The 13,298-nt window shown below is 34.3% G+C and overlaps 1 protein-coding gene across 1 annotated transcript in view; it reads right to left on the bottom strand.

Moving 5' to 3' along the window:
* The window catches only part of LOC138696546 (arylsulfatase B-like), a 32,959-nt gene extending 19,908 nt beyond the window's left edge, over window positions 1-13,051 (bottom strand). The window contains exons 1-3 of the mRNA XM_069821644.1: window positions 13,000-13,051; window positions 11,073-11,257; window positions 577-736 (exon numbers count right to left, since the gene is read on the bottom strand). Of these exons, the coding sequence (XP_069677745.1) occupies window positions 577-736; window positions 11,073-11,249 (337 nt within the window). The 5' untranslated portion in view covers window positions 11,250-11,257; window positions 13,000-13,051. The remainder of the gene's footprint in view (window positions 1-576; window positions 737-11,072; window positions 11,258-12,999) is intronic.
* Between the last annotated feature and the right edge of the window lie 247 nt (window positions 13,052-13,298).

Genomic DNA, 13,298 nt, shown 5'->3' with positions numbered 1-13,298 from the left:
AACTCAATTTATATAACATAACCTCTCTGAGCAAACAACTTAAAACTGGGTACTCAATTTCGAATCGATCAGCACTTGGATTGCTCTGTTCTTCATATAAATAAAGTATGTGAATGCCAGGACTATAATAATAATAATAATAATAATAATAATAATAATAATAATAATAATAATAATAATACTGTTTTATTTTCGCTGGCAGAGTTATGGCCATAAGGCCTTCTCTTCCACTCCACCAGCCTATATGTATAGTGTATGTTTTACTTAATGTACCGTAGTATAAAAATCGAAGGCACAAACAGAGAGTAAGGATTTGACCAGAAGAAGACAGGGAAGACAGGCAAAAATCTCAATTGGATTGGTTCGCTAATTGAGAGTAATTTGTAACAGGCGTTACAGCAAACCCTTGCCCTATTGGGATTTCATGGGGTGTTCATATTCTTATTCTTTATTTTTATTCTCATTCTTATTTTGTGTGCAGTCAGTTATTCAAACTTCACATATAAGCAGACATACAGAAAGAGCTACGAATGTTCCAGTCTTACTTAAAAATCTACAGGGACAGAGAACACGTACCTAAGTGGATGGGGTACCGTCCCGTCATCAGAGCAGACCTGCTGGGTGTACAGCTGGGCTGAGTGTAGTAGTTGTTAAGTATGATCCCATTGTAAGCCAGTGCATCCAGGTTGGGCGTGGGAATTTGATCGGAGCCGTGAAAACTCACGTCATTCCACCCCTGAAAATTCAGCCAATTTAAATAAAAAGGAAATTGATTATGCTTTTTGAGCATTGAGTTTTTCTCATTTCATTTATAGTGTCTCCCAGAATTTCATATATCGCTGTAACATATTTACAGAACATAATGGACTGCTAGTCCACACCTGTGGAGTAACGGTCAGCGCGTGTGGCCGCGAAACCAGGTGGCCCGGGTTCGAATCCCGGTCGGGGAAAGTTACCTGGTTGAGTTTTTTTCCTGGGTTTTCCCTCAACCCAATACGAGCAAATGCTGGGTAACTTTCGGTGCTGGACCCCGGACTCATTTCACCGGCATTATCACCTTCATTTCATTCAGACGCTAAATAACCTAGATGTTGATACAGCGTCATAAAATAACCCAATAAAATAAAAAAAATAAAAATAATGGAATAATATGAATTTAAGACAAGATTTTCTCCATTTCTGCAAGTCAGCGGATCCCAAAGTGTGCTCCGCGGAACCCCAAGGGCTCCGCGAGTGATTCTCAGGGGCTCCGTGCGCTTTTGTTATGAAGATGACAAAAATAATAAAATTGCTGCTGACATTAGTCTCTAGCGAGAAAAACGCAAACTACTTTCATCAAGCGAAAAGTACTTTCTCAGAAAGTAGTTTGCGTTCTTCTTAATAGGTGGAAGCAGCAATGATAGATCTACTCGTCACTGGAACTATCTTGAGCTTTCTTGCTTGCCAAGTATTCGGATGATTCTCTAAATTTCTTTTATGTTTCATATACCGAGCAGGCAACGTTTGTTATTCGTGGTACGTGGAATCTACAATCTATTGACTGCTATGTTGCTTCATAAAACATAGACAGATAAAACTAAAAACTAAGCACTTCTTGGGACTCCACGAGAAACTTTTGCTTCAAAAGGGGCCCCGTGGCTCAAAACCTTTGGGAACCACTGCTGTAAGTAAATAATTCACTAGTTATGTGAAAGTTCGTCAGACTGTACGGGAGAGCTAACGATTTGCTTGCCAAACTTATAGTCCAGAATTCCTTATTGTATACACAAAGAGTGAAACTAACATACGCTGTTGAATCATAGTGAGTTTCTAGTTGTCTGGTTGAATTTACTTTTGCCAAGTTCGTTTCAAATTTCGGTAGTGACAAATTTAATATTATAACTGGTAGTAGCTTTATAACTGTTATGTTCACAGCATTGTTTATCTTTGGATTGGAAAAGGTGCCAACATTTACTTATATTTGTACAGGGACATCACTTTATTTTTACTAACATTTTTAACATTAACCTGGCTATACTCGGAAACACTGTTACCCCCTTCCATTACAGGAGTTTAGAGTTGCTAGTGCAATATGTAAACAAATCATTTTACTAGCTATAGGAGGAGAGAAAAGTAGTGTATCCATTTATGTTACAGGGAAATATAGTATTACGATTTTCAGTTTGGTCATTACTTTACAGTATTTTATCAAAAAATAGTAGAATAGTAACATTTTTTTTTCACAAACTCAACCCTTCAGGCGGTTATACACATTATGTAATGTCTACTTTATTCAGCATATTACTAACCTAATTTATTCCTGAGAATTTTGTGAGCACTTCCGCAAGAAACCCCAATTTCTACAGCTAACTTCTTGACAGACTTATTAGGACCTCCCTGCATCCTTTCTCTAGCATCTTCTACAGTATCTTCTGTCACCTTTGTTGGCCATCTTACACTTTTCTTTCTTTCTGTACACTCTCTTGTTCTAAATTTATCTACCAGATTAATGACATTTCTACGAAAATATTCCGTAGTGATATAATCAGGAAATTATGAAAAAAACTGTTGTTCACATTCGGTTATATTGTAATTCCAGTTTCTATCATCGTCGTTCATACCTACAAACAGTAAAACAAAACTCTTGTTTAAATTATGCTGTTAAGTACCGTACCATATTATAGGGTACCGTACTTTCGGTAACTCTACTCTTCACTTGTGCTCAGTCCACACAGATAAATTCAGTTATGCTACACACCATACCTGTGTGAAAATAAACTTCAATAATATAAGCTTTTTCTTCTATAGAAAATGCAACATATTTCTGAAACACACTGTACTCTGTACTGTTTATTTCACTGCTAGCAACAGCGGCCGTGAGTTTGTGTGACTGACGTTAGCAAGGGCATTAGCGAAAGGGGTGGGAGTCAAGTACATTTAGAAACGCAGGTACAATAAAAATTGAAGTAAAAATAAAATGATGTCCCTGTATTTGTAATTTACATTTTTTTTACTTCTACCATAATTATATTTATTATACATATATTATTTTTAAATACACGTCCATTTTCAACACTGACCTCCTTATATTGTGCTGTGTGTTACCACGCCTTTCGACGTTGAACCTCGGACTTTCTATTTCATCAGCGTTAATTTCAACTTCATCTATTATCATTCAATATATTTAAGTCAATACAGGATGCAGCAGGATGTAGTACCATTGACTTGCATAAAAATTACATCATTCTTAGGTGGCTGCAGAACCCCCAGAGAAACGGAAAGGCTTTAATCGAGGACTACGTCGGAATTGTGTGTAGCTGAATCGATAGATGGCACTAAACTGTGAATCACGATACTCAGGAAAGCCATCATGTCATTAAATAATCATCCGTACGAAAATGAGTGGTAAGCACAATAAGTCTCAGGCTGCGGTGTAATTCTTCGGGCCCATTCTCCGTAAAAATAAAAACTGATGTGTTGTGTAATGGCAATTATTTTGAACTACTTAGCCTAACAGAAAGCTGAAAGCTGATAGCTTGTTTCGTGTTCGTTCACTTCAGTTCCGGAGTATGATAACATCCTTTCAACGTAGCTGTGGTCTTTCTTGTTCTTTATTCTGTTTGTGCGTTCATTTCAGTTCATTTCTCTCTCACTAATCCAAGAACAATGCTGAAACTGATCAGGAAGAGATCAAGAAATAGGCTGCGTCACTGGCAGAGAAGAAACTGCTTACTGAAGGATCCACTGGAAGGAATGCGTTCCGTTAATTACATTTCTCAGCTAGAAATTAATTAAACGGATTTATGTATTCTTATTTTTATTTATAGTCTCAAATTCTTATTATTCTAAATTGTGCTATTTAGTATCCTGATATTTTGTTTGTATTGTTTATTTGATGACGACTTAATCTGTAATTCTGTTGCTGCTACTGTACAGGGTGTTTCAGGAGGAATGTAAAATACTTCAGGCTACTTACCCATTAGAGTTCTACGAAATGTTTATTTAGCCATTTTTCAGTCTATCATTCAATATGGTATTATTGTTTGGGGTGGAAGTACAAAAATTAATCTTAGTCCGTTAAATTCACTTCAAAACCGAATAATTAAAATTTGTTTGAAGAAAAGTTTTGATTAACTAACTAAATTAATTTATTCTGAATTTAATGTATTTAATAAATATACTCTGTAAAATTTATCATAAAAATCGTAATAAGTTTACATTACACGCACATAATAATGACACAAGACGAAATAATAAATCAACATGAGTAGAACTTACATGTTTCACATATTGTCGTCTAAAGCATAGCATTAATTTTGGCCCTCGGTTGTATAATTCTTTAGCTAAATTACACCCAGAAATTCTAACATGTAACCCACTAACATATAACAAGAAAATTAGAAACGTGTTAATGTCTTCAATTTGATTAAATAAATGTATAGCCTATGTGTATGAGTTAATCAGCCTATATTATATTTGTATTCTATAATTTTGGAATATATATTTTTTCATAAATTGCTCTACTTTATTCACGTACGATATTATTCTTCTCTATTTTAATATTATATTATATAATTTCATTGCCGCTGTAATTTTAATTGTAGTTCCTATTTTATTTTATTTTATTTCTATATTCCTATTATATTAATATGCTGGCCGAGGCACTGAAGGAAGTAGGGTTTACAGTCCATCAAGAGGTGCAGGGACTAGCCACACAAGGAAGAGTTCGGCGAATTGATATCATTGCCATTAAGAACAACTCGGCATACATTCTCGATCCCACCATCAGCTTTGAGACACATGCAGATCAACCGCATGAGGTGGACAGTGAAAAGAAACGGATCTAAGAACCAACAATCCCGTTCTATAAAGATAAATATAGCCTGTCCCACATTTATGTAATAGGTCTGATGGAGGGAGCACGAGGTACCGTACCCTCCTTCTTTGCCAACAAATGTAAAAAACTGGGGCTAACACACAGCAATGTGAAGGAAATAGCCATTAGTGCCCTCAAAAGATCGGTTCAGATATTGAGAAATCATTTGTATGGGAGTGATAATGGAAATTTCAAGTTATCTTAACCGATGGCTGTTGATTGGTTTAGATATCAATGCCAATACGTAAATCCGTACTATTATTTTTCTCGCGGTAAATGGCATTCATATCATTCTAACCTATCTGATGACATTTTTTTCCCCTTAACTGTAAATGAGCACAAACGCTACTTAGGTGTAAATTTTTCTGACATTTTGTATTTTCGATTCCCTCATCGTTTCAAATGCATATCATTTTACCTTTTAGGTGTGTTTCCAAATTATATATAGCGTAATACGCTTTGTCAAATCTGGCAACCTTTTCATAAGGGAAGCTAACTTTCTTTCTTTCTATATAATTCCACTGTAGTTGTAATTTTAATTTTAGTTCATATTTCATTTTATTTTGTATATTCTCTTATAGGCCTATTAATAATATATCTGAACTACGACCGAACACGAGCGCTGCTCATTCGGTCCTCAAATGTTGTTAATATTACTGCATCTCCTTTTTATATTGATTGTATTATTTTATTTCTATTTCTCTTGTTGTAATTATATTTTGTATTCTGTATATTTAAATTTAAATAATAATAATAATAATAATAATAATAATAATAATAATAATAATAATAATAATAATAAAATATATTAAAGATATTTTTATTAATTTGGAATTTGGAGTAATCTGCATCGATTTAATCTAATATATCTATGTCCGAAGTCTAACGGTTGGGGAGTAATTAAGGAGATAAATATCGGGACGTCTTGTGGTTCCATATACTATACTTGACGTGTGACGCCACATCTTTAGCACTGGCAACATATGAGCATCGCAACGCCAGCGCAACACACACAAATGAATAAACGTTCACTTGATATCTAATTCGTGTATTCACATAGTGAATATGTAGACATACTTTCTGTTTATGGATTTTGTGATGGCAATACTTTGGCTGTTGTTGAGGAATAGAGACGACGTTTTCCCAGTCGAAGTGTTCCTTGTAGCTGGTGATTTCCCGTGTTTACTGCATGTTATGTGAAACTGGCAAGCTACCAAGTGTTTCAGTGAGGTCGAAAAGAGAATCGGTATCGGTACTTGATGTGAACTTACAGTTCATGGAATCCATAAGAAGACCAACGTTAGTAATTTGTCTTGTGTAATTATTTTATTTTCTTGTTGAGTTTGTACTAAATTATGAAATAAAATTATTGGAACAGCACAAGGTGCAGCATTTTCAATAATGTATCATATCACATTGTTCTAAAACATTGAAATACGTCTATAATGCATCTCTAAATTTAAAAGTTCACTTATCAATAACTTCTGAACCGTTACATTTCGGACATTGGTGAATTACATTAAATTGTTGTAGATTAATTCAAGCTACATTATCCTAAAATATCTTACATTCCTTCTGAGATAGGCCTACCTGTATACCTAAGTTTTTAAATATCATGTCTTGTCTTTATTATGATGTTGCCTTCTATATCCAGTAAATTTACCTCGGCGTATTTTCACTCATTTTAACTTATTTATAGAAATCTTCATATTATATTTGATTGTAATGACTCCGAACTTGTGTAGCAGCTTTTTGTAAGCCAATAAGTACTGAGTTATCAACATCATAGTTGATAATCTCCATAACCCACTTACAACATATAAACTTTTCTATTAATCATACAGAAATAGAAGTACTTTTTAAAATTACATTCAAAGATGTCGTTATCCACCACAAATATCCAGAATTTCATCTCAGGTCTCCAGTATCGGAAGTTAACACTGAAGCCCTTCGTCCTATAATGTGCACTGCAAATGTTTTGCAATATGGAAATTAAAAGTACACAATCATGTTTCATTTACGATCTAGTAATTTGCAAGGAATATAAAGTATCAAGGTATTTTGTATTTTTCACAATCATCTTTTATTAGAGCAGCCGTAGTTTTTACTGATATTTCACAAACTATATTGAATATAGTACGTGACACATATACAATTTTTTTTTTACGTACCGGTATTTAAAACGTTCCTGTAACACTTTATGTTTTCGAACTCATTTAAATAGTTAACGGCTCAGTGAACAGTCTCAAGGCGAATGACCATTCGGAACTAGGTTAAGGAGAGAGATAAAAATGTTATATCATTGGCAAGGTATTGTTCTCCAATGAAGACATATTCTTATAAAACTTCGTTTCAAGTGTTTAAACTTTGAAATTTCATTAAGTAATAATTTCGCTTGAATAAAAGTAATTCAGTAGAGTAAAAATCAATTTTAGTAACCAAGTTTTTAGAAGATATGTATGGCTATAATGTTTTAGGATGCTACATTATATATAATGTAAAAACAAACATATTTGTAGAAGGAATAAAAGTATGCAGGCTTTAGGTCCCATTTACTTGTATTTGATGAGCTGATGCACATTATATTAACAATGCAATTAATAAATTCCAACAATTGAGAGAGGCAAAAACATTTTTCCAAAAAACTGCGCAGAGATAAGGATAAATTTTTCATTCGAAACACTTAAAATATGTACAGTCATTCATCGTATGTGTAGAAACTCGTAAATCACGCACTAATAGATCCTAATTTGTTTTATTTTAAGTTTGTGCCAAATTTATGTATTTCATTTGTTTATTCCAACCTTTAATCACAGTCTAGTATATACAGTCACGAAGTTCAATATCCGTGCATCCATAGATAGTTACTAACCACTAGGATCGCTACTATCGCCTCATTACAGACAATGCGAAATAGTACCGGCACAGTCTATTGTTCCTGGCATCCTCACAATTCAAGGTTCGTGACTGTATATAGTAGACTGTGCTTTAATCAAATCTAAAGTATCTTAATGCATTTTACTTATTTTAAAAATCAGGGGTAGACAAATTCCGAATAGGATAGGATGTAGTCATGGCGACTAAAAATTATTATGTGGTGCCTGACTTATTTATCAAGTTCCAAATTTCTTAATACTTTGATTTATTTTATGTCACTACGACTAATACATAATGTTAACAAAAGCGGTTGTAGGAAGAAATTACGAATATGCTTCTTAGATTAATATTGTTACATTTGTTGCTCATCTCAAGATAAGCCTATTGTCACTACATAGCTCCAGTAGAGAGCACAGAGCGTCTCTGAGAGCATGCGTTTGCATTGCATAGATATTTAATATTGTTTAGTACCTATATTTAATATTGTTTAATATATTTAAGTAAATTGATCATCTTATATCGAATGGTTTTGTCAACACATGTGTGGGAAAAATGTGATGGCTCCCGAAAATAAAAGGGATGGTTGATGAAAATGTTTAATTTTGTGTGAGGGTCGTAAAAATGATATTTTATTATACACTCTAAATAAATAATTCGTTATTATTACTATTATTATTATTATTATTATTATTATTATTATTATTATTATTATTATTATTATTATAATCAAGTTGTATTTTTTACAGGAGTACTATTTCTGTTTTACACGGACTTATAGACACAGGTACACGAATAGATGTAAACACACAGTACCGGAGCGTGCGGGGAGAGAGGGCAGCGTGAAGCTAATATGATCGAGGTACACCTAACTTGTATTCAAAGTAACCAAACTCAGAGTGCATTTGGGGAATGGAAGTTAAGCTCCATCTTTTAATGATCTGGGCATTAGAATGATATGCTATGATCAGTATCGCAGGGAGGAAGGATACTATAGAGACAACGGGGAGAGATGAAGAACAAGGGGAATACGAGGAGATAAGGGAAGGCAATGAGAATAAGGGGAAGACAAGTAGAAAAGTAGAAATACACGGAAAACAAGGAGAAAATAAGGATAATAAAGTGAATGCTTGGAGGAAAAAGGGAACACAAAAAAAACAATGGGAATACGAGCATAACAAGGGGAATATATGATATCAAGGGAAAAACATGAGAATGAGAGAAACACAAAAAAACAAGGGGAATACAAGATTGATAAGGAATATAAAGAGAATAAGAAGAACAGAAGAAGAACAAAACGAAAACAAGGAAAATATGAGAAAAATAAGGGGACAATAAGAAGGGCAAAGAGAATAGAAGAAGAACAAGAAAAACACAAGGAGGGCAATAGCAATATAGGGAGAACAATGAGAAGACAAAGGAAACTAGAGACGAACAAACAAGTAGGACTAGGGGAATACAAGAAGAACAAGACAAGTAGGATTACGGGAATACAAAGAGAACAAGACAAGTAGAACTACAGAAATACAAGGAAAACAAGACAAGTAGGACTAGAGAAATACAAGGAGAACAAGACAAGTAGGACTAGAGAAATACAAGGAGAACAAGACAAGTGGGATTAGGGGAATACTAGGATAGCCAGATAGTAGGATTAGGGGAATACAAGGAGAACAAGACAAGTAGAATTACAGAAATACAAGGAGAACAAGAAAAGTAGGATTAGGAGAATACAAGGAGAACAAGACAAGTAGAACTAGAGAAATACAAGGAGAACAAGAAAAGTAGGATTAGGAGAATACAAGGAGAATAAGACAAGTAGAACTAGAGAAATACAAGAAGAACAAGACAAGTAGAACTAGAGAAATACAAGGAGAACAAGACAAGTAGAACTAGAGAAATACAAGGAGAACAAGAAAAGTAGGATTAGGAGAATACAAGGAGAACAAGACAAGTAGAACTAGAGAAATACAAGGAGAACAAGACAAGTAGAACTACAGAAATACAAGGAGAACAAGAAAAGTAGAATTAGGAGTATACAAGGAGAACAAGACAAGTAGAACTAGAGAAATACAAGGAGAACTAGACAAGTAGAACTACAGAAATACAAGGAGAACAAGAAAAGTAGGATTAGGAGAATACAAGGAGAACAAGACAAGTAGAACTAGAGAAATACAAGGAGAACAAGAAAAGTAGAACTAGAGAAATACAAAAAGAACAAGACAAGTAGAACTAGAGAAATAGAAGGAGAACAAGACAAGTAGAACTAGAGAAATACAAGGAGAACAAGACAAGTAGAACTAGAGAAATACAAGGAGAACAAGAAAAGTAGAACTAGAGAAATACAAGAAGAACAAGACAAGTAGAACTAGAGAAATACAAGAAGAACAAGACAAGTAGAACTAGAGAAATACAAGGAGAACAAGACAAGTAGAACTAGAGAAATACAAGGAGAACAAGACAAGTAGAACTAGAGAAATACAAAAAGAACAAGACAAGTAGAACTACAGAAATACAAGGAGAACAAGAAAAGTAGGATTAGGAGAATACAAGGAGAACAAGACAAGTAGAACTAGAGAAATACAAGGAGAACAAGACAAGTAGAACTAGAGAAATACAAGAAGAACAAGACAAGTAGAACTAGAGAAATACAAGGAGAACAAGACAAGTAGAACTAGAGAAATACAAGGAGAACAAGACAAGTAGAACTAGAGAAATACAAGGAGAAAAAGACAAGTAGAACTAGAGAAATAGAAGGAGAACAAGACAAGTAGAACTAGAGAAATACAAGAAGAACAAGACAAGTAGAACTAGAGAAATAGAAGGAGAACAAGACAAGTAGAATTAGGAGAATACAAGGAGAACAAGACAAGTAGAATTAGGGGAATACAAGGAGAACAAGACAAGTAGGATTACGGGAATACAAGAACAAGACAAGTAGGATTAGGGGAATACAAGGAGAACAAGAAAGTAGAATTAGGGGAATACAAGGAGAACAAGACAAGTAGGATTAGGGGAATACAAGAACAAGACAAGTAGGATTAGGGGAATACATGGAGAACAAGACAAGTAGAACTAGAGAAATACAAGGAGAACAAGACAAGTAGGACTAGAGAAATACAAGGAGAACAAGACAAATGGGATTAGAGAAATACAAGACCATTTTTACGTGACCGTCAATTCTCAAGTTTCCCCTCATACGTAGTGATAAAAAAAACCTACAATATTTCTACGTCAATACTATAAAATTTATGTGGAATCAGACAAGAACTAAAGCTGCAAATTTTTATTGTTGTGCATTTAAATGTTGATTTAAATAAGTTTAACCACATTTCAAATTACTCACCAGTTCGTCTGCTACAATTAAGATAATATGAGGTCTTGACGACGGCGTTGTTGGTGGTGGAGACGTTGTCACTGTTGGCTGCGGAGTGGTTGTGTTTTGCGGTTGCTGTTGGTGCGTTTGTTGGACACGAGTAGTTACCGTAAGCATGAAGAAGAAGTAGCATTTTGTCGTCAACATTCTTGTACCTATCCGACATGAAAACCAGTACTTCAGCTGTTGAGCTTGGGTCTACATGAACGCAATATTCTATCTCTTAACGTATCATGATGGGATCAGGAAATCTAATATTATTCGTGAGACAACCTGATCACAAATCTCTGATGTAATATAGCCATAAGTTGCTGATGTATTGTATTGCATTGTATTGTGTTGTATTGAATTGTATTGTATTGTATTATATTACATTAAATATGTCCGGTAAGATTAATTCAGCTCATATCAGGTAGGTTTATTTTCGTTGTGGTATTTCTGGTTACATTAGATTAGATTAGACTGGACTATTCTACGTTATAGGCTACTTGCTTTGGGATATGTTATAACAGGTTATGTATAATTACATGCCTTTATCAAGCGAGGTTAGAATGAATTTTTTGAGGATGAATCAGTATATTCTATAAGCGTGAGTATGGCTATATTACTCGTACATTAGATTTAATTTTACTAGGATATTAACTCAGATCATGTCTGCTGAAAGATGAAGTAAATATTCGCCTGAAGAAGATAAGAGGAAGACAGGTGACGAAGAAATTGAACATGGAAAAACTGAAGAACGAAGAGAAAATAAGTGCAAATTTTCAAGAGAAAGTTGCTACATTAAATTACACATATGAAAATAGTAATGAGTACTGAGCTCATCTAAAAAACTGTACACAGATAACAGCAGAAGAAGCAAAGAAGAAATAGGTTACAGAGAAAGTGTGAGAAATAAGAAACCTTCCATCACAGGGAAAATGTTACAGAAGATGGAGGAAAGGAGAAAAATGGAGAAACATCAACACAGAAGATGGTAGAAGAAACTACAGGAAACTAAATAACGAACTAGGAAGAGAAACTGATAAAGCGAAGGAATACTGGATGAAAGATAAATGTAAAGAAATAGAGGATCTAGAGAGAAAAGGAAGATATTTAATGTACTACAGCGAAGCAAAATCTTTGTATTTCACCAATAAGTACAAGAAATCAATGCACAATAGTTGATAGAAGACGAAATCGGAAATTACATAAATAACAGACAAACAAGGAATATTGACAAAGACAAAATATGTAGAAGAATTATATGAGACAGAGAATGGTCCGGATGAGTTAGCTATAGAAGACGAAGCAGCCGTATTAGAACACGAAAAAGGATTTTCTATTTTAAGAGAAGAAGTTGAACTATCTCTTAGGAAAATGAAGAATAGGAAAGCAACAGGAGTTGATAGAATCCTCAATGGCCTGAAGAATTTACGGAGACAGTGCTGCTGCCAGTACCGAAGAAAAATGATGCCAAGAAATGTAATGAGTTCAGGACTATCAGCCTGATATCGCACTAAGCGAAGATTCTCCAGCGAATACTGAATCGACGATTCACACACGCACGCGCACACAAATAGCGTTAAATGTTAACCTACATTTGACAATTAAATAAGATAGAGCATTCATATAAGCAAATTTAAGTTTATAGCTTTTCTGAGAAAGAAGTCAGAATGATGTAAGTTAAGGCAAGTGAAAATATTTTTAATACTCGTAAAATCGAGGTGAGCAAATTTTTGTCAAAACACCTGTACGAGTATTTCCCATGATGATATTTGTTATAATAATGTAGTTAGTAAGAGCTTTTCACAAAGATGAATTTAATAAGACGTCAGTTGTTTACATAAAATATATAGAATATTATATTTTAGCGAAAATGTCAAATGTGCTTCCTGTGATCTACGTTCGTCCTCACCGTTTAACTGTTGACTGACGACCAACGTTGTGTTATCGGCAGACTCTGTTCCCTGACTAGTTTCTCTACCTTTGCATACGTTTACAGGTGCCCCGGTTTTATCTCGCTTTGTCACGATATTTCATTGCGATAGGACATGAATTGTTAGCGTCAGTAATTCTCCTCGATTATACATATTCTGCTTTATATCCATACACTTAACGTATCATTCGTTCTCTTAAACAGTAAACTTAAAATCTTCGCATATTTTAATAGTAGGTCATTTCCGTGAGCTATGGTTATCAACGTCCTTATGTCTT

The sequence above is a fragment of the Periplaneta americana genome, chromosome 3 (assembly GCF_040183065.1).
Source record: "Periplaneta americana isolate PAMFEO1 chromosome 3, P.americana_PAMFEO1_priV1, whole genome shotgun sequence".
Lineage (NCBI taxonomy): Eukaryota > Metazoa > Arthropoda > Insecta > Blattodea > Blattidae > Periplaneta > Periplaneta americana.
This window is presented reverse-complemented; position numbering and strand designations above follow the sequence as displayed.